Source organism: Calliphora vicina, chromosome 2, assembly GCF_958450345.1.
Source record: "Calliphora vicina chromosome 2, idCalVici1.1, whole genome shotgun sequence".
NCBI classification, from domain to species: domain Eukaryota; kingdom Metazoa; phylum Arthropoda; class Insecta; order Diptera; family Calliphoridae; genus Calliphora; species Calliphora vicina.
In genome coordinates, this window is record NC_088781.1 from 79,633,664 (window position 1) to 79,656,566 (window position 22,903).

General features: G+C 33.1%; 1 protein-coding gene across 1 annotated transcript in view; it reads left to right on the forward strand.

The window, feature by feature from the left end:
• The window catches only part of bsk (mitogen-activated protein kinase dJNK), a 432,504-nt gene that overhangs the window by 321,288 nt on the left and 88,313 nt on the right, over window positions 1–22,903 (forward strand). The window contains exons 5-6 of the mRNA XM_065499678.1: window positions 9,644–9,908; window positions 9,968–10,251. Coding sequence (XP_065355750.1) covers window positions 9,644–9,908; window positions 9,968–10,251 — 549 coding nt within the window. The remainder of the gene's footprint in view (window positions 1–9,643; window positions 9,909–9,967; window positions 10,252–22,903) is intronic.

Below are 22,903 nucleotides of genomic sequence, written 5' to 3' on the forward strand. Positions count from 1 at the left end.
CGTATTTGGTCCAAACATCCCAGAGTCCACTATGACAAACCTTTTATATTTATGACAATTTTAGACCATTTCTCCTATTGAAATCACGAACATTTGTTTACATGTGTAATTTTTTCTCGTATGTGTAATTTAGGTATGAGACATGTGTAGTTTATAATTTTCTTGGTGGCAACACTGCAAATGAATGTGCTTGTGGAGCTCTTTCATGAGTACTGAAAGAAACATGAGCATAAACGAAACCGCTCAGTTGAAAACGCTCAGTATGGTGGATGATTCACTTCGCTCAGTTGAGTGAATCGTTCAATTGAACTAGGTCATTCATGAGCTACACAACTCTAGCTAAAATATATTAATGTGCAAACTTTTTTATATAGTTTATTTCAATTATTATTAAAAGTATTCGAATGACGAATATTCTGTGATAAAATAAACATCACTGTTATATAATTTATTTTATTAATTTGTTTTTATTGACATTTTGTTAAATTTTAACAAAATTTAATGAATTTCTATGTGGAAACACACAGTTATAATTCCGGAGTGGGTATATTAGATTGTGTGGACCTTCTTCCACAATGTTTACTATGAGTAGTAAATAACGTTCGAAATTTGAATGTACAAAATAATAATTTGCGTAGAATTTAAGAGTGAAAAAAAAGAAGTTACCTTTTAAAGTAACGTGTTTTTAAAGCTTATTCAAGTGTGTCAAGCTGTTTGTAGTAGGTGGCCATTACATAGAAAGCTACATATAAGTAATAAAAGAATTTAATAATAACAACAACATGAATTGTACAGATGTAGGAGTGTTTAGATCAGAGACTCCCAAAGCTAAAACTGTGTTTGTGTTGGTGAGCGAAAGAGAATTCCATCGAAAGTTTAGTGAACAAAATAAAAGATGTCAATATTATTAAGGTCTTGTTTGTTAACAATAATCAAGTAAAGCTAAAACTGTGTTTGTGTTGGTGAGCGAAAGAGAATTCCATCGAAAGTTTAGTGAACGAAATAAAAGATGTCAATATTATTAAGGCCTTATTTGTTAACAATAATCAAGTCAACAATCTTAATCAAATTGTCTGCGACATATCATAGCTCATTAATTGAGAGTTCGATATTAATCATTTTCGACAAATTTGTAAATATATATTTAAAAAATGTAAAATAATATTTTTTGCTTATTTTATCACTTTGTTTTGATTAAAAGCATTTCATTTTCATGAAATAAACTTCAAACTGGACGTGTTTTATTTCTATCTTATTTCTATTATTTCTATCGGAAAATAAATATAAATATCACCTGATTATTATTTACGCGAAAGGACGCTTTTATTTTAATAATATTATTAAATAAAAAAATAAAAATAACAACTAAAAGACAAATAAGTAAAGAAAATTCTTTATATTTTTTTAAACCTTTTTTGTGCATTGACTATTAAATAAAGATCAAGAGTGTTAACGAAAGTAATTACAAATACTCTTTAATGAGACTCTTTAACGAAAATAGTGAGCGATGGCTAAGTGTAAACGGCAGAAATGCATACGTTACAGTTAATATAGATGAAAAAAATATAAACAAAACAAACAGAAGAATAGATGACAACTTTTTTTTTAACCGCCAAGCCTGTTAACCGTGCTCGTTCTTGTTCCCCCGCATTGTCAACAACTAATGATTGTCAAACAAAAGAAAACCCAACAGCTGTTAATCTGGAGTTACCAAAAAATACAAATACTTTATTTACGCCTGAAATTATGCTAGCAATATCAGCTTTAGAAACGAAATCCACCACACCGACAACAATTAAAATTAACCCATTAAGCGGCGCTATACCCAAGATTAGTCAACCATTAAATAAAGATAATAAATCCCAAATACAGGTTGGAATGGACCGGTATGTTACAATATTAAAACGGGCACGAAGTCCCAAGTCTTTGAAAGCGGCACCCTTGGCTAAATTAGATAAGGATAGTGAACCTGCTAGACTAAACAATGAAAATCGTTTTTCTATTCTGGAATGTGAAACAGATGAACCAGTAAATAAAATTACCTCTACAAAACCACCCCCTATTTACTTGAGAGAAAATAATTCAAATTCACTGGTTCAGAGCCTGATCTCATTAATAGGAGAGAACTCTTTTTACGTTATCCCAATCATGAAAGGCACGATTCATGAAACTAAAATACAGGTCAATAGTGAAAACGATTATAGAAAGGTTGTAACATATTTTGAAACTCAAAAGAAAAGTTTTTACACTTATCAGCTGAAAGGAAGCAAGGGTCTACAAGTTGTAATAAAGGGTATTGACTGTAATGTTGAACCACTCGAAATAAAGCAAAGCTTAGAAGATAAAGGCTTTAAGACAAAAAATGTGATAAATATTAGAAATCGCGAAAAAAAACCCAACCACTCTTCCGTGTTGAACTTGAACCCGGTGACATAAACCTGAAAAAAATGAAACACATCCCATATATAACCTGAAGTACTTATTACATCGTAAAATTACGGTAGAAGAACCACACAAACGATTTGGCCCCGTCCAATGTATGAATTGCCAAGAATATGGACACACCAAGGCATATTGCAAATTGCCACCAGTATGTGTTATTTGCGGAGAGTTGCATAACACATCCCAATGTAACAAATCCATAGATGATCTTAAAATAAAAAAAATGCAGCAATTGCGGAGGTAACCACACAGCAAACTACAAGGGTTGTCCTGTCTACTCAATTGTTAAAAAATCACAAAGCCAGAAACCAAAGATTTTCCCCGCTCAGCCATTAAATAACAACAATTTTAACTACCCCCCGATGACAACAAAGTATCATATGCAAATGTACTTAGAAACAACCAAACTCAGACGCAAGTCCGTCAACTCCAAAACGAAAATGTGAACCCAGAGGTAAGAGAGCAAACGCCAATTTTTAATTTTACCCGACTAGAATCTACAATAGAAACTCTTGTGCAATCGGTAAATAACTTTACAAACTCAATGAGTAACATGGTGCAAGAAATGCTTAAGATGCAATCAATGTTATTGCAGGCTGTGCTTAACAGACCATGAACTGCCTAAGAATATGTTTTTGGAATGCAAACGGCATACGCCAACACAAAAACGAACTCGAATTTTTTTTAAGAAACCAACAAATTGATGTAATGCTGGTTTCTGAAACTCATTTGACGTTCAGAAGTTCATTTCGAATAAATGGATATGTAATATATGACACCAAAGATCCCAGAGGTAGAGCATGCGGAGGCTCGGCAATTTTAATAAAAACTCGAATCAAACACTACTTAATGTGTGATTTTTGCGAAGATTATCTTCAAGCTACTACAATCTGTCTTGAAGATTTTCATCGAAACTTAGTGATTTCATCGATATACTCAGCCCCTAGATTTTCAATTACAGAAAGTCAATATAATAGATTTTTTAAATCACTAGGCCCCGTTTTCTGGCTGCTGGCGATTATAATGCTAAACGCACATTCTGGGGATCACGACTGATTACCCCTAAAGGTCGTGTTTTGTTCGATACAATTTCTAAAATGGATTTGAATGTGCTTTCGAGCGGCCAACCTACTTACTGGCCTACTGACCCACGAAAAATACCGGATGTTATAGATTTTAGAGTGATTAAAAATATCCCTAGAGAAATGATTCAAATTGAATCCTCGCTGGAACTATCTTCAGATCACTCACCCACTATTGTTACTTTATTGAGCCCCCTAGAAATTGTATCCCCGACTGGTAATTTAGCGATGGCAGGCACAAGAATAAATTGGCTCAAATATAAAAAATACCTCAGTACACATTGCTCGGAAAACATACCGCTAAGAACACCAGAAAACATCGATCACTCTCTTATCAATTTCGATAAAAATCTCAAACTGGCTGCTCAACATGCTACCCAAACCCCCGACAAATCAGATATAATAGAATTAATTCTGCAGATGTCGAACGGCACTTAAATGAAAAAAGAAGATTTCGCAGAGAGTGGCAATTGCACAGATCCCCCCAACTAAAATCGAAGCTTAAAGATTGTATAAAAAGACTTAAAAAGCTCTTGGAATTTCGAAAAATGGAATCATTGAATAAATATTTAGAAAGCCTGTACGCAACCCCCCAATCGGATTACTCATTATGGCGAGCAACAAAAAGTCTTAAAAGACCCGTTATATGTAAGTCCCCCTTGCGAAATTCAAGTGGTGGTTGGGCAAGAAATGATACTGAAAAAGTGAATCTGTTTGTTAATCATTTAAAAAAAGTATTTACACCGAACACATCCAACGAAGCAATTGAGTTGCCACCTGTTGCACCCCATTTTGGAGCAGCCGTACCCCTATGTTTTGAGATTCGAGAGATCAAAAATGCTATTGCTGATTTAAATCCCAAGAAAGCGCCTGGTATGGACAAGATCAGCAACAAGATGCTTATGGAGCTACCCCGGATAGCAATAAAAATAATTCTTTTTATTTTTAATGCTATATTACGACTTGAATATTATCCTCCAGAATGGAAGGTTTCACTGGTTACCATGACACCCAAGCCGGGAAAAGATCACACAAAAGTAGAATCATACAGACCCATCAGCCTATTGTCTAATATATCAAAGCTATTTAAGAAGATACTTATGAACAAGTTGTACCTGATGTTAACTGAAAACAATTGTATTCCGAATCATCAATTTGGATTTAGAAGAAAACACAAGTACTATCCAACAAACCCATAGACTTGTAAATATGGTGAGAAAAGCGTTTGAAGAAAATAAATACTGTTCCGCAGTCTTCATCAACATCTCTCAAGCGTTTGATAAGGTATGGCATGTTGGATTAATATACAAACTGAGGCAAAATTTACCCGCAAACACACATAAGCTGTTGGAAAGCTATTTAACTGGTCGAACTTTTAAGGTTAAAGAGGGAAACTTTTTAAGTACTGCACAACCCATTGAAGCTGGAGTCCCCCAAGGCAGTATCCTGGGACCTTTTTTATATTTGATATATTCGTCTGATATGCCAAATAACAATAGCACTCATACATCAACATTTGCTGATGATACTACTATGCTAAGCATTCATGAAAACCATCAACAATCGTCTCGTTACTTACAAAACCACATATTTGAATTAGAAAAATGGTTAAGACAATGGAAAATTAAAGTCAACGAGCAAAAATGTACACATATAACATTTACATTGCGTAGAGAATCATGCCCCCTATTCATATCAATAACCAAACAATAATTCAACAATCGGAAGTGGAATACATCGGAATATATCTCGATCGTCGCCTTACATGGAAAAGTCATATAGATGCAAAGTTGACTCAAATGAAATTGAAATCAATTCAAATTAATTGGCTTATTGGCAGAAACTCTACGCTTAGTTTAGATTTTAAACTTCTACTTTATAACATGATCATAAAACCGATATGGTGTTATGGCATACAGTTATGGGGCACGGCCTCAGCGTCAAATGTAGAAAAGATCAAAAGACGCCAAAACAAGTTTCTAAGAATGATTACAGTTGCCCCCTGGTATATCAAAAACGGGAATATACACAAAGATCTAAACGTGCCCATTGTAAAAACTGAAATCTCGAAAAATGTACAAAAATATTTAAAAAAACTTCAAGTTCACCCAAACCCGCTGGCCCGCAACATATTAGATAACCGTGGCCACACTCGATTAAGAAGGAGGGACACAGCAGACCTAATCTGGAAGGAAGAATGCCAATTTAACCAAAACAACCATGAATACAAAATTTTTTCGTCCGGCACTGGCTGGACTAATTAAATAATAATTATTAGATATAAGATTTGAACCACTTATTGTTAGTTCATTAAATAATGAAGATACAATAAATAAATGATGAAAAAAAAAATCTGAAAAAATAGTTTACAGAAGTAAATTGAGGGGAAAAACCAGACAACACTTCAATGATTTTTTAATGTTCTAAATTAATCTAAATATTTCTTTTAGTGTTCATGAACAAAAATTTTAAAGTAGCAATACACCGGTTTAGCATGTTCATTTGTCGCTGTCTCAGTGACTACTAAACCAAAGAGAATAAGAATATGTGTGTGGTTAGCATGCACAATTGTGCTATGAAGTGGTCATCAATGGTTTAGATTATAATGAAATAAACAGCTGATCACTCGCATGTACTTGTATAAATATACTTTGATCGTATGTAATTCTGTAGCTGGAAAATAATTAAAAAGTTAAGGTACATTTGTACTGAAAGAAACGAAATGCAGCAACAACTTATTGAGATTAACACGGTTAAAAAAGTATAGAAAATGTAACAACAATATAAAAAGTTTTTTAATAAATTGTTTATTTTTAAAAATTTTAATGTTTAAAATTTATACGGATTTTTGAAAAACTGGATTTTTATGCGAAGGGATTTTCAAAAAATCCACTGGCTTTGGATTCAAAATAGCAATTTTTAAAAAATACAATGAAACATAGTTTTTGTATTTCATTTACCCATAAATGTTTAAATTTAATATAAACATTTTCTGATATCAAGTAGTTATACGGGAATAGGAAATTAATATTGTAGTAAGAATTGTGCTAAGTTTCCCAATTATTGATAAATTCACTGACATTTATTGTTAGGGCATAAGCTAGTTCCTATGCGCATTTCACTGGTTGCTTAGGCCAGATCATCAAGAAAAACTAAAGATATTATACAAATCAAACTATAGAGTGAATAAGAATTACAGACACTCAAGCTTTATTTGTAAAAATATCAAAGCTTAAACAAAACACCAACAATAAACAGTGAGTTTATCTTCTTACATTCCCCCTACAATTGGTTGGTTTTTTTCCGACTCGAACTGTAGTTGTAAGTGGGTAAAGAAAAAACAAAATAAAATAAAAACAACTTGCTTTATTAAATAAATAGAGTTGCCAGTTTAGTCTTGATGCACGGGCACCTGCAAATTTATCAAGTAGTTATACGGGAATAGAAAATTAATATTATAGTAAGAATTGTGTTAAGTTTCCCAATTATTGATAAATTCACTGACATTGGCATGTCTATCTCAAATCTTAATAAACAATAAACATGGTATCACCAATGAGACAAAAAACCACTAGTTTTCGACTGCGTCTAAAAAAATTAAAGAATTAGCGAATTGTGAACATTTTTTTTATTCATTCGAAATAAAAATAAAAAAATTAAAAGAAACATAAATTTTTTTTATTTTTAAAATTTTCAATTTTCACAAATTTAAATTGTTTGTACAACATTTCACGATGAAAAACAAATAAATAAATTAATCCCCAAAAAGTTATTGTAATACATACATATTTTCTTATACAACAATACAATTTTTTTGGATAAATCGTACCAGTCTAGCACAGATATGCAACAAATGATTGGTAGTGTGGTATTATTTGGCGTTCTACAACCATTTTACAATGGTGCTGGTTGCAGAGCGAAAGAAAAAAATGTTCAATAGGAAACGAGTGTTATATATATTGTTTGCCCTATTTCCAAACCAGAGCCATATTTTTTTTTTTTTTAACGTTTTATTGATTTATTGAATCTGTCTATTTTGACCTTACAATAAGTATTTAAATCTTATAACTAAAATTAAAACTATTTGCTCTTCAGCAAGAGAGCCATTATGGTAAACTGTCACTCATCTTAGCGGGGTGGTAGATCTGCTCTACGGAGCCTGGATCGGGTTTGGGTCTGCACAAGTTGTCTTGCAAGCGTATTGGGATGGTTTCGCAGCTTCACAATATATTTCTCACGGACTTTCTTGAACTCTTCCTTTACCAATGTCACTTCTAGGTCTCTGTGGATGTTTTCATTTCTTATGTACCATGGTGCTCCCGTCATGGTCCTAAGAATTTTAGATTGGGCCCTCTGTATAAAATCAATACTGGTGTTGCTAGCCATTCCCCATAATTGAATTCCATATGTACAAATTGGTTTTAAAACGGTCTTATACAGGATGACTTTATATTCAAGGCTTAATTTTGATTGGTCACAAATTAACAAATGAATTGTTAGGTTATCGCACGTAGGGAGATCGGAGGTGTAAATCAAATATAGCGTAGGTCCTAGTACACTTCCCTGTGGAACGCCAGCTCTAATCTTGTATTCTCTCGTCACATAATCATTGTACTTAACTCTGAAAAGTCTATTCGATAAATAAGACTCCAGAAATTTATGAGTACATAGTGGTAGTAAACATTTGATTTTATGTACTAGACCTTTATGCCATACCTTGTCAAAAGCCTGAGCCTCTGTTTTGCAGCAGGTGATCTATTATGTTGCCATTCTCTTCTGAGTCTTCTCTTTTCGAGAAGAAGTCTTTCAATATCCGAACTTGAAATAGGCGTATTAGTTTTTGGAGGGATCTGGCACCTAGAGTGTTCCAGAGCCGAAACAATCAATGACGTGAAGTCATTAACGGTCCTATCTATGTCTTCCTCACACTGTAAATTAGGATTTGTGTGGATATGACTGCTGATATATTTCCTATATTTTAGCCAATTTGTCTTAAAATACAAAGAGTCCTTAGGAAATCTTGGGGTGTTGGGTCTCTCACAATAATTAATAATTACAGGAGAGTGGTCAGAAGATAGATCATAGGATATTTCTGTGGATATTGCATTCCGAATAATATTTCTGCATATGGCGAAGTCTATTAGATCAGGAATTTTTCTAGGATCAGTTGGCCAATAAGTTGGGTGTCCAGGAGACACAAAATCTAAGCAATTTTTGCTATCAACTAGAGCTTTATACAGCTGTCTACCTCTGGGATTTACCAATCGCGAACCCCAATATGTATGTTTGGCATTGTAGTCTCCACATGCCAGAAACCGATCTCCTAGTGTTATAAAGAATTCTTCAAATTTTTCCTTGGTCATCGAAAAACGTGGTGGGCAATATATAGAGCTCAGAGTTAGGTCTCCAGCTGGGTATTCAAGGCGAATAGATGTTGCTTGCATATAATCCTTTGAAAACGCTTCTAGGGCATAGTGTCTCAATCGGTTTCTAATTATGATACCGGTACCGCCATGTGCCTTACCATCCGGATGGTTTGTGTAATAAAATGAGTATCCTGATATATTAAAGTTATATCTATTTGTAAGATGTGTCTCCGAAATTAACATCACATCGATGCCTTTATTTAACATAAAATGGGAAATTTCCGATTTGTGCTGGTTTAAACCATTTGCATTCCAGAAACATATCTTCAAAAAATTCATTTTCTTGTTAATAGAATTTGAATCATTTGGTTCTGTGCTCTCAGAAGCTCTTGTATTGTGTTTTGCATGGATGACATGAAGTTAGTCATATTTTGATTAAGAGAGGAAATATTCTCAGTAAGTGTTTGCATAAGGTTTTCCAACCCTCCCATATTTTGGGGGACTTTTGGCTTGTGATAACCCGTTTTTAAAATACTGGCGTATGAGCTGGCTCCAGCATTAATTGTAGCTCCCTGGCCATTTTCCTGTGATACTGGATGAGCCGCATTTATTTTATCATTTGAAAAATCTACTCCATATTGACATTTTCTTTTGTTTGTTTTCTATTGCCATATTACTGAAACTAGCTATTCATATGTATCTGTATAATTTGTGCAGTATAATTAACATACTGTTCTTTTTTTTTAATTTTAGGATTTAAAACCATCTAACATAGTTGTCAAAGCAGATTGTACATTAAAAATTCTTGATTTTGGACTGGCAAGGACAGCTGGTACTACATTTATGATGACACCTTACGTTGTTACACGTTATTATCGAGCACCAGAAGTAATTTTAGGAATGGGTTATAAGGAAAACGTTGATATTTGGTCTGTTGGATGTATAATGGGTGAAATGATTCGTGGCGGCGTATTATTTCCGGGTACCGATCACATTGATCAATGGAACAAAATTATTGGTAAACGTTTTTAGTTCTATTTTAATAATACAATTTATGACTTTCTAATTTATTTACAGAACAACTTGGAACTCCATCAACATCTTTTATGCAAAGACTACAGCCTACTGTGCGAAATTATGTTGAAAATAGACCTCGCTATTCAGGCTATTCATTTGATCGATTGTTTCCCGATGTTCTATTTCCGAGTGATAACAATGAGCAAAGTAGAAGAAAAGCTACTGAAGCAAGAGATTTATTAAGTAAAATGTTAGTAATTGATCCCGAACAACGTATATCGGTGGAACAAGCTTTATTGCACAGTTATATACATGTCTGGTATGACAATGAGGAAGTCAATGCTGTGAGTATAATTACAATTTATAAATAATATAAAATGAGTTTATTATACGAAAAAATATTTACCAGGGTATAGTACAAATACCCCATGTTCTTCTTCAGTAATGAATTTTGTACTGCCCACAACCAGATTTTTCTTCAAAAATGTATCTGTCTTCATTTGTGATTTAATGGTTCTATACCAATGAGTATATCAGGTTTTTTAGAGATGTCTGCGTAAGAATTTCGATATTGACTGCAAAAGAAGTCTATCGGGGTTGTCATAGAATCCAATCATTGTAGGAATCAGTTCTGAAAAGGACAGACAAATTATATTGGTCTCGTGAAATCGAAAGTTATCGGTTTTATATTTGGTCTAGAATTAAATTCTCTATCGATTAAACAAAAAAATTACATTGGATTTTGTGGCTGACTGTCACAATACCAGATCCTGTGCCGTAAGCCAGAATAAACTGACCACAAATAAAACACAAAACTTATCTTTTCATTTAATGTGTTCTGATGATGTTTATTGTGATGATGTGTCTAAATTATACAATTATTACAAACTAAGTTAAACATTGGTAAATTTTACTTACATAGTTTTAGCTTGATGTCTTGGCACAGAATGATTTGTTCATAAATTAAAAAGTTTTAAAGTTTATCATGTACAAAAACGACTGGTAAAAATAAAGTACCGTTACATTTTTAGCATTTTGTTATACATAAGAAATACACACGTAAACCAAAATAATACAAACACTATTACGGGTATACAGGTACAAATATAAAAAATGTTAATACTAATACAAATTGTTTCACTCATTACTGGGTTGTCATCTCCCCGACATCCCCGCCCCCGTGAGACGACTCGGAAGGGGAGGACTCACTACTGGTTGGCACCTCCATATCTAAGACCACCAACTTGGAACGCGCTATGCCATCCTTCCCTTTAAACAGCTCAAGAACTCTGCCAGGACGCCAATTAGATCTAGGCAAGTTAGGGTCACAAATTAGAACAAGGCTCCCTTCAGCCATGGGTTTCGTGGGCAAGCACCACGTTGTACGTCCAGTAAGCTCAGGCAATTATTCTCGGATCCATTGTCGCCACCAACCGTTTTTTAAGTTCTGTACGACACAGACTGTAGGTTCATATGGCGCTGGAGTTTGTGTAGAATTTGTGCAATCAAGTAAGAAATGTTTGGGCGTAATAGGCTCCGGCACAGCAGGTGATACAGGCAAATGGGTTAGAGGGCGAAAGTTTACAATATTTTCAGTTTCGAGAAGTAAATACCACAATGTATCGATACGCGGAGCACTTTCAACATGGCATAAAGAGCTTTTTTATAGATTGAACAAGGCGCTCCCAAGCGCTACCTTCACTAGGGTTGGCGGGGGTGTTGAATATCCATTTGACACCGAGTGGAGACAGATGGGCTGTAATGCGATCAAGAAACTCTTTGGATTCTCCCAGTTCTTTGACTATACTGGAACCCCACGCCTATTCATAAAATTCCGCAAACACAAAATGAAAGCGTTACTCGACATATCGGTTGCAAGCTCTAGGTGTACAGCACGGACGGAAAGGTACGTGAACAATGCCACCCAACGTTTTTCTTGTTGATTCCACACTCTGAACGGTTTTAAATGCGGCGTTTTGCATGCGACCACTTGCTCGTATTATACCTTCTTGGTCCATATAGGGATTGAGTGACAACAGCTCACTAGACTTTGAAATTGTACCTTATTGTTTAAGAATGGCGTACTCAGTTGAATATGCTGTTTTTTGGGCATAGCGGCATAGAAATAATTCAGCATTTTTGTCCTCAGCGGCAGAAAGTTCATCTATGAGTAATTCTTCGTGTTGTATTTTTCTCGAAATATTCGCCATGTAGCATAGAACCCAACTTATGGTACGCTTGAGCCTACTGTAATTCGAAAATCGATCAATAATATTTTCAATACTGTGTGACAAGGAAAATTTTCCGTTTGGCTCTCAACTCGTCTGAACAAGAGTCAGCAATCTTATTCATTTTGGCCTCGTCTGGCCATTCAGATTTGGGTTTTAGCAAAAAAGATGGACCATTTATCCATCTACCTTTAGGGTCATATAGAAGAGGAAATCATCAGTTGGATTTAGCTCTCCAGGGCACCAACGCCCTTCTGCAATGTTGCTGTTATCGATAATTTCCGCTACCCGATTCGCCACATATTGTTTATATTTTGTATGATCACCTTGAATCCATCTTAGAGTCGCTCCAAAAGAAAAAATTGTTGACTCGATCATTGTGGCACTTGACGATGTTGTCCTTTAAACGCACTGCCTCACTTGCATCGGCAAATAAATGCAATTATACTTCTGCTGTCATAAACGTACTCATGTAGCAACGAGGCACTTGAAATTGTTGTACTTTGGGTAATTCTTGCAACCACATTTTCCATCGTTCGTAGATATTTTCTGGTAGCTCTTGATCCCATTTTAATCCCAATTTCCATGTTGACTGCATAAGTAATTTTAGCAATTCACGTTTTGTGGAACTTTTTCCATATTTAAAATGCATTGTGGAACACGATGAAGCTTTAAACTGAAGATAAAAATATCTTGTTTTGTGACCCAATTCATACCAAGAACACCATCGACGTCTCCTTCCAGTTTAACCGACTTTTTACAGCTGACTGAGTTTCCACATTGCTCATTTACATAATCAAAGTTGGATAAAATTAAATCCTACATTTTTGTGTACTTCTATAACTTCTTTGACGACTTTTGCCGCTTCTTCTTCCGTATCAAAACAATCAACGCAATCGTCCACATAATGACGTTCTACAATGCCTTTAACGGCTCTGGGATAATCCACCTCAAAATTGTTTGCGTTGGTATTTTTAACGTATTGTTCTATAGTGCGTGAACTGGTAGCACCAAATATTAATCTTTGCATTACAAATACCTCGACTGGCTTACTAGAATCACCGTTTCCGTTGATTGAGATCCGGGCCGGCAATTGAGGCTTTATTGAGTGACATATTTCTGATTTCAGCAGCAGCGTCAAATACAAGACGTAATCCTTTTGTATTAGGGTTATGCACAGCAAACTGCGGCAAATAAACCGATTTTAATGATATGCTCTCTTTTTCATTTGAACTCAAGCGGCGTGCATATCCTTTGGCAATATAGGTATCAGTTTTCTCTTTATACTGTTGGGCATATTCAGGATCACGTTGCATTTTTCTTTCTACGCTCTGAAGGCGCCTGTATGCCATATTAAAACTGTCGGGAAAACCACAAAAATGTTCTTTCCACAGAAGTGGGGTAACAAAACTATCACCAAACTTTACTCTTGATCTATCTATGGCTCTAGTGTCTTCCTTTGACATACTAATTTTAGTATTTGGTTTGATTCCAAATGTCTCAATACCAAAATATGACGTTAGCAGTTTCTCCAAATTACCGCTTTCTTCTAATGTTCTCACATGAAAGGCATGACGTAGCTGGCTGCTGCTCGTAACTGTCGGGGCCGTATACCAACCAGCCCAATCGTTTTTACAGCAATGGGACCCTTACTAATGGACGTATGTGGTACTTCTATGGGTACTGTGAGGAAAGCATGTGTCAAACTTATTATAATTTTACTCTGAGTGTTTTTATATTATACAATCGGCAAATTATTGATATGAGTATTTTTGTACTCACTACGGCAGAAACTTTGATGAGGCAGGGATATATTTGTAGAAGTAAATACCTTTGAATTATGAAATTTTTCAGCATTCTCATTTCAGTTGGCTCACAAATAGTGTGTTGAATAAACCATTGGACTTCTAATTTATATTTTTACCTGGGGGGTTACCCTCTATTGCGATGCGAAAGAAAAATGGTACAATTGGTACCCTTTATTGCGTTTTCGCATCGCACAAAAAATTAGTTTAAAATGTTTTTATTTACAACTTTTAACATTTCATTTTGTCAATCTTCGGTATTGTTTATTTTGTGGTTACCGTGTTGCTTCTTTATGCGAAAGCGTTTGCGTAGACAACACAGAGTACCAAATTGTATTCTTATCGCATTTACCTTTCGTATCGAAATTGCTTTCGCATCGCATCGCAATAGAGAGTAATCCCCCTGATACATATGCAATATGCAATATTGGCAACAGTCATTGTTGTGTTGGAACCACCATCGATAAAGGCATAGGTTGAAATTTCTGTTATGTGTCCATACAATTTTACAGGAATAATTTGAAATAGTACACTTTCTCTCATATGGCGGCCTTCAATTAAATGACAATTTCTTCCGGCTGTATTGCTTTCGACTAAGGTAGACTTTGATGTAACAACATTGCACAGTGGTTTAAACACTTTTTTTTTTGGAAATAATTCGGTATCTTGGAAACTATTGGAGATATTGTTACGAAATTTCACATGGTTTGAGCTGAGGCGTTTTCGAGTTGATTTACGTTTGTTCAGCTTCCCAGCGCTAATGGGGGCAAGTACGTAGCCCCTCAAAGTTGGTCACCTCGGGTCTTTAATTTTTTAAAAAAATCGCCAAAAATTCATTTATGATCCGAATGAGCTGAAATTTTTAATATAAATAGTCCTTGAGAAGATCTACAAAAGTGTAGGCTTACAAGTGTAGGTTATCTCTATTAGTTGAAGAGATATACAGGTTTATTGATTTATTTTTTTAATTTTGCTCGATCTTTTTATGGTTTTTTATATATGACCGGCCTACGGTCATATTTTTAAAATATCAGCTATTTTGGCGATAAAATTCTAAATAAAATAAAAACAACTTGCTAATAGTTATCTCTTCCCTATAAAAAGTTATACGCAACCAAAGTTGGAACTTGTAAAAAGAACTGCATTTTTTACGTTTTTCTTCAAAAAAGCCCATATATTTTTTCTTTTGTAGAAAAAAAATTTCTTCGGGACTATATATAATTTTTATATGACCCGGAAAGATAACTTAATGCAAAAACGTATAAAGAAAAACTTGGCTCACTTAAACGGACATACCACCCCGCAGTCCTATCCAAACTTGTCCAATTTAAAAAAAAAATCGGTTTGAGTAAAAAATTCTAAAAAGGCAAAGCACCGATCCACGAAAAAGCTCTATTTGTATAACCCCATATGTTTTTTAAATACATACTAAGTATTTTTACTATCACATGGTAAATAACGTCACAGTAGGCACTTTTCTAAAAAAAAAACTCAGTTTTTGGAACACATTTTCCCCGTTTTAAGAATTTCAGTATTTGAAAATAAAAAATTTCAAAAATTGTAATGCCATTGATTTAAGGACATTTGAGTCTATATTGGTACCAAATTTTGTTATGTTATCTTTAATTGTTAAAATTTTACATTAATTCAAATTTTATATTTTTATATGAATTTTTTTTAGTTTTTAAGGTAAACCGAAATGTTTCTTTTAAAATTGGCCAAGTTTGGATAGGACTGGGGGGTGATATGTACGCTTAACCCTTAAATGATTGATTTTTACTTTTATTTTTCTATAAAGTATCAAATATTTAGTTGATTTTTATTTATTATATTTCCTTTAGCTTTAGTTTGATTTATAATTTCGTTAGCTGAAACTTTTCGTACTCCATTTGATTTTTCTGAATTAGTATCAAGTTTATATTCGTCTAAAATTACGTGGAACTGGAATGTAGACAATTGGCAACAATATGCACTAAAGGGTTAAGTGAGCCAAATTTTTCTTTTCACGCTTTTGCATTAAGTTATCTTTCCGGATAATATAAAAATTGTATATATTCCTGAAATGATACTTAACTTGATTTTCCAAAAATAGTTAAGACCAGAGTTTAAAATTACTACTATATTAGTCAAAAAATTGCAAAAAAATTCATAATTTTACATGAAAACTGCAACAAATATTTAACAAGATAATATTTCATTGTATACATACTAAAAATATAAATACTATTTTCCAATTCCATATATGCACAAGCTTCATGGTAGAAATATTTGTCGCAGTTTTTCCAAAAATATTTTGCCTTACAAAATATTTTACGTTGCAGCTAGAAGACAAAATGAAAATTTTGCATTTTTAAATCTTTTGCTGCCTAAATATATGTATATTTTTGGTTAGCAAAAACAAATGAAATTGCTTGTGTATAATATACAAAAAAATTACTACAAAAACATCATACATACAAACAAATTGCAGCGTGAAAACCATAAACTGCAAACGATATGCGCAGTGAAAAATTCAAACAATGAAAATATGGAAGATGCTAAAAGTAGACTGCCAAACCATACGAAGTTGAAAAATGTAAAATACGAAATTGTGCAAAGTTAAAAATGTTTAAAGCGAAAATGTTTATTTTTAAAATATTTCCGCCGCATATATGGTTTTGTTTTGCCGCATATAGTCATTGAGTAGATAAATGTGAAAAAAACTATGAAGTTGATTTGGGTGTACAAAATAAAAATTGTATTGAAATGTGTGTTAATAAAGAATTTTAGTGCAATAAAATAGAAGTTTTATTTTTTGAGGTATGTAATTGTATGTATTGTGAAAGATAAATTAAATTAAATAAGATTCTGGACAAAGGATAGCTAGCGGAGGATATTATTATTGAATTTTTTGATTGATTGGCTTTTTTAATACGAATTCAAATGTATTCATGCTGGTGGTAATAGGAGTCCAGAAAAATTAGTAAGAAAAAAAATAATTTTGTATGTAAAGCGGTTAAAAAAGGATATATAATGCAACAACAAAATGTGACAACAACAGCCAAATACCATAAATAACAGGATCATTCATTTTATGAATAAAATCTATCATAATAAAGTGTTGTACATTCAAATGTTTCCTTTCGTAAAATTTGTAACAGGAGAACAAACAAAAAAATAAGCAGCATAGAAAATAATTGTGGAAGAACAATTTTATGTGTAAGATATAATGCAAAAAAGGCACAGGTATAATTACAACAGTAGCAAAAGGAAATTAACTGCAACAACATCAACTTATACACACAAGTAGGTAATTATGATATAAAATTGCTGTATGTGTGTACATACAACAACAATTTATGCAAAAATCATAAACAAATACATAAATAGGTTCAGTCGTGATCGTGAGTGATTTTGTAGCAGGAGAAAAAACGGATAAAGAGGAATGATAGAAAATGTAAGTATCAACAAAAGAAAGGAAAAGAGTTAAAAAGGGATAGAAAATGCAACAACCAGATTATGGAAGGACACATGCATGAAAGCAAGAATAATTTATCACTACAAATGAATACAAAGAGGTTATAAATAACAGGAGATACGAAATTTAAGAAAGTTCCTGAAAATATAATTCTGCAATGAAGAAAATTTTACTGTATACAAATATCAAGTGAGAGCGAAAATGATCGACTTTGTTTGTGTTTTTAAATCAATGATGTTCATTTCATTGTGCTTTCGCGCTGAGTAACAACACACATATTCTTGTTCTCTTTAAAAGAGCGTAACAAATGTCTCATTTTTTCAGAAATTCATTCAAACACACGCGTTTTAATTACAAATGAACACAAAACAACAAAGTCAGAAATAAATAAAAATTTTAGAGAATTTCGGTCGTATAATGTGTATTCTTTTATTTCCTTAAAATTTAAATTACATTCATTTAATAAATCGGTTATATCTGGCAAAAATTCTAAATCTAAACATTCTTTATTTTGTTCTTATTTTAAGTGTTTGACATTATGTTTACTGGGTAGCTCTCTCACCAATACATCTTCATTTATATTTTTGAACATCACTGTTTTAAATGCTCATTCATATGTATGCATTCGTAGTATTTCTAACAGGAGCAACAGAGAACAAATTATGCAACGAAGGCACAACAAATGTTTTACATAGGCACGAGTGCAGCAGGAGAAAAAGGAAATACAACAACAACTACTTAACTACTACCTCAAGTAATTTTGAAATGCAACTGTTGGTTGTGTGTCCTCTAGCTGCATAAAGCAACAACAACACATTCAAAAAATAGGAACAAATACAAAGCAAAGGAATTTCTAGACATGTGGTGGAGTACCGTTGCAATTAATTGCATTTTGTTGTTTCATTACTGTTAATGTAGAAAATTAAAAAGTCAACAACAACTTGTGCAATCTGAAATGCAAATGAGTATGATTGGCTGAGCGTTTGTAACAGGAGTAAAATAAAAAAAGTATAGAATGCTAAAAAAAATATATGTATTGTGAAGGATAGGAATGCAGTGAAAGTACATTCAAGAAGGTTATGAGCAAAGGATAGCGGATGATATTATTATTGCATTGTTTGTGTAGAACTGATTTTTGTTGAATACCGTTACAGATCATTTTTTATTACGCATTTTGGTTTATTTTTAGATCGAGGAATTTTTGTCATGTGCACTGAGTTGTTGTTTTTTGTAAAGGATTTTTGTGCGTATTTGTTTTTTATTATTTGTACACTTGTCGTTGTGTCCGTTATTTTTTTTCGCGAATAGTTGTAATATTGATTGCAGAATTATATTTTCAGGAACTTTCTTAAATTTCGTATCTCCTGTTATTTATAACCTCTTTGTATTCATTTGTAGTGATAAATTATTCTTGCTTTCATGCATGTGTCCTTCCATAATCTGGTTGTTGCATTTTCTATCCCTTTTTAACTCTTTTCCTTTCTTTTGTTGATACTTACATTTTCTATCATTCCTCTTTATCCTTTTTTCTCCTGCTACAAAATCACTCACGATCACGACTGAACCTATTTATGTATTTGTTTATGATTTTTGCGTAAATTGTTGTTGTATGTACACACATACAGCAATTTTATATCATAATTACCTACTTGTGTGTATAAGTTGATGTTGTTGCAGTTAATTTCCTTTTGCTACTGTTGTAATTATACCTGTGCCTTTTTTGCATTATATCTTACACATAAAATTGTTCTTCCACAATTATTTTCTATGCTGCTTATTTTTTTGTTTGTTCTCCTGTTACAAATTTTACGAAAGGAAACATTTGAATGTACAACACTTTATTATGATAGATTTTATTCATAAAATGAATGATCCTGTTATTTATGGTATTTGGCTGTTGTTGTCACATTTTGTTGTTGCATTATATATCCTTTTTTAACCGCTTTACATACAAAATTATTTTTTTTCTTACTAATTTTTCTGGACTCCTATTACCACCAGCATGAATACATTTGAATTCGTATTAAAAAAGCCAATCAATCAAAAAATTCAATAATAATATCCTCCGCTAGCTATCCTTTGTCCAGAATCTTATTTAATTTAATTTATCTTTCACAATACATACAATTACATACCTCAAAAAATAAAACTTCTATTTTATTGCACTAAAATTCTTTATTAACACACATTTCAATACAATTTTTATTTTGTACACCCAAATCAACTTCATAGTTTTTTTCACATTTTTCTACTCAATGACTATATGCGGCAAAACAAAACCATATATGCGGCGGAAATATTTTAAAAATAAACATTTTCGCTTTAAACATTTTTAACTTTGCACAATTTCGTATTTTACATTTTTCAACTTCGTATGGTTTGGCAGTCTACATTTAGCATCTTCCATATTTTCATTGTTTGAATTTTTCACTGCGCATATCGTTTGCAGTTTATGGTTTTCACGCTGCAATTTGTTTGTATGTATGATGTTTTTGTAGTAATTTTTTTGTATATTATACACAAGCAATTTCATTTGTTTTTGCTAACCAAAAATATACATATATTTAGGCAGCAAAAGATTTAAAAATGCAAAATTTTCATTTTGTCTTCTAGCTGCAACGTAAAATATTTTGTAAGGCAAAATATTTTTGGAAAAACTGCGACAAATATTTCTACCATGAAGCTTGTGCATATATGGCATTGGTTTATAGTTTGTATATTTTCTAATCCGCTGGGAACGACGTAAATTATTGTTCAAGCCCAATGTACTTTCGATTAGAGATGGTGGAGTTGGGTTTTTACATATTGGTTCATTTGTTCCAGAGTTTGATCGATGTTCTAAATTGTTCGTTGCATTAATTGGAAATTCAATATTAGTATCAATGTCTTTCTCAGTTTGTAAATTGGGTGATTTTGAGGATATTCGGATTTTTATCTGATTTTGATGTCTTCTTATATTACCGCATTTACAATTAACAGTATACATCATTTTGCCTTCAACATTAGTAATAGTACCTTCTATCCATTTGTTCCTCCCTGCAAAATTTCTAGCGTAAACGGGATCGTTGATCTTGAATTTCGTTTGGTTTTCAATTTTGGAATGTTTTGAAGGAAACAGAGCAGATAAAATGGTACGAGGTTGGCGTCCATGGAGGAGTTCTGCCGGTGACTTACCAGTTACAGTGTTTGGTGTAGATCTGTACGTTGACAACAATTTAAAAACAGCTCTATGTTTATCCTGCATATCACACATATTCTTCTTAAAAGATTCTTTAAACGTTCGAACGGTTCGCTCCGCTAAACCATTTGATGAGGGGTGGAATGGTGGACTTGTGATATGTTCTATAGCATTTCTTCGACAAAACTCTTCAAAATCTTTAGAAGTAAATTGACTTCCATTGTCACTTACGATTGTATTTGGTAGACCTTCGACCGAAAATATATCCTTCGACCGAAAATATATCCAGCTGTTGACATTTCAACCACATATGGAAAACGAGAATAAGAATCTACCACTATTAACCACATCTGAGAAAAGAATGGACCTGCAAAATCGATATGAACTCTCTCCCAAGGATGAGTAGCTTCTGGCCAAGATGAAAATTCTCTATTTGGATTACTACCAGATTATTGACACGTAGAACAGCATTTTGAAATATTTTCCATAGCCTCATCAATTTTTGGAAACCAGACATATCGACGTGCCAATTGCTTCATTCGACTTTTTCCCCAATGTCCTTCATGGATCACATCTAAAATTTTCTGACGTAATGATAAGGGAATAACTACTCTAATATGATCCGTTTGAATGAGGATAACTCCATTTACAACAGACAAAGACGTTTTTCTTGAAAAATATGGTAACAACTCACTTTGTTCTTTTTGGATGTGTTCTGGCCAACCTTCTAAAATGTATTGTGATACTTGTTTGAGAATGTTATCATTTTCTGTATGTTCTGCAATAATACGAGCATCGATGGGAAAATCTGCAATAGTTTATTCATAAATATTCTCAATATCAAGCATAGTTTTTTCATAAGTATCAAATTCGACGTCTTCACCCATGGGTAATCTTGATAACGCATCAGCATTCGCATGGTTTTTGGTATTTTTATAACGAATATCATATTCATAAGATTGTAAAATAACCGCCCATCTTTGAAGACGATGTAATGTCATAATCGGGAGTTTTTTATGAGGATGAAATATCGTTGTAAGTGCTTGATAATCTGTAGTCAACTCAAAATGTCGTCCGTAAATATATTGGTGAAAACGAGTTACTCCAAAAACAATTGCTAACGCTTCCTTTTCTATCTGGGAATACTTGCACTGGCTACTATTTAGTGTTTTTGAAGCAAATGATATTTGTTTTTCTGTACCATCTGGATAACGATGCGATAAAACTGCTCCTATTCCATTTTTTGAAGCATCCGTCGCTAAAATTATTGGTAATTTTTCATTATAGTGAACTAAATTTGCTACTTGAATTATATCATTCTTCATTGTTTGAAAAGCTTCTTCCTGTTTTGGACCCCATACAAACTTAACATTGTTTTTTCGTAGCTCATTTAAAGGTGCAGCTTTCATTGAAAAATTTTGTATAAACTTATTATAATAGTTTAACTTACCAATGAAAGCCTCTACTTCTTTGAGGTTCTTTGGATGAGGCATGAGACGAATTGCATCCAATCTCTTTTCTGATGGCATGATACCGTTTGAATCTATTACATGTCCAACATATTCAATTTAAGACCATGATACTCTAATCTTTGAAATAAAGCTTTTAAGTTTTTAATGTGTTCTTCATTATTACGACCAGTTACTATAATGTCGTCTAGGTACACTGCACATCCAGGTATTCCGGAAACAACTTCATAAATCTTTGAAAAATTCCTGGAGCGCTTGAAATTCCAAATGGCATTCTTTGGTATTGGAATAAACCAAATGGTGTATTGATAACCATAACTTTTCTTGACGAATCGGATAAAACAATTTGAAGATAAGCATCACTTAAATCAACTTTACTAAATAATTTACCACCTTGAAGTTTATGGAACAATTCTTCGATTCTAGGAATTGGATACCTATCCACTTCAATTTGTGAATTTAATGTTACCTTAAAATCTGCGCAAATTATACATAGAGAGGTAAATCTTGAGAACAATTATTCCAAACAACATGAACGATAATATATCCTATTAAAGGAAGAAAACTACCACCATAAGTTCTTAACATTTTGTTTGTTGGGATGCATTTTGGTTGTCCCAAATTGTCATAAGTTGTCAAACCAATTAAAGAACAAGTGGCACCTGTGTCAACTTGAGAAGAACAATTTGATTCGTTGACGTTAATAACAATAAATATTTTATCCTCTTTTGACAAATTGGCATTATAAATTTCTAGTTGCGATGGCTCCAAAATTTCAGTAAAATCAATGGATTCGAAAGAATCATTACCAATAGACACCGAATTTACCTGATTATTGTGTTTATTACGAACTTTTTTA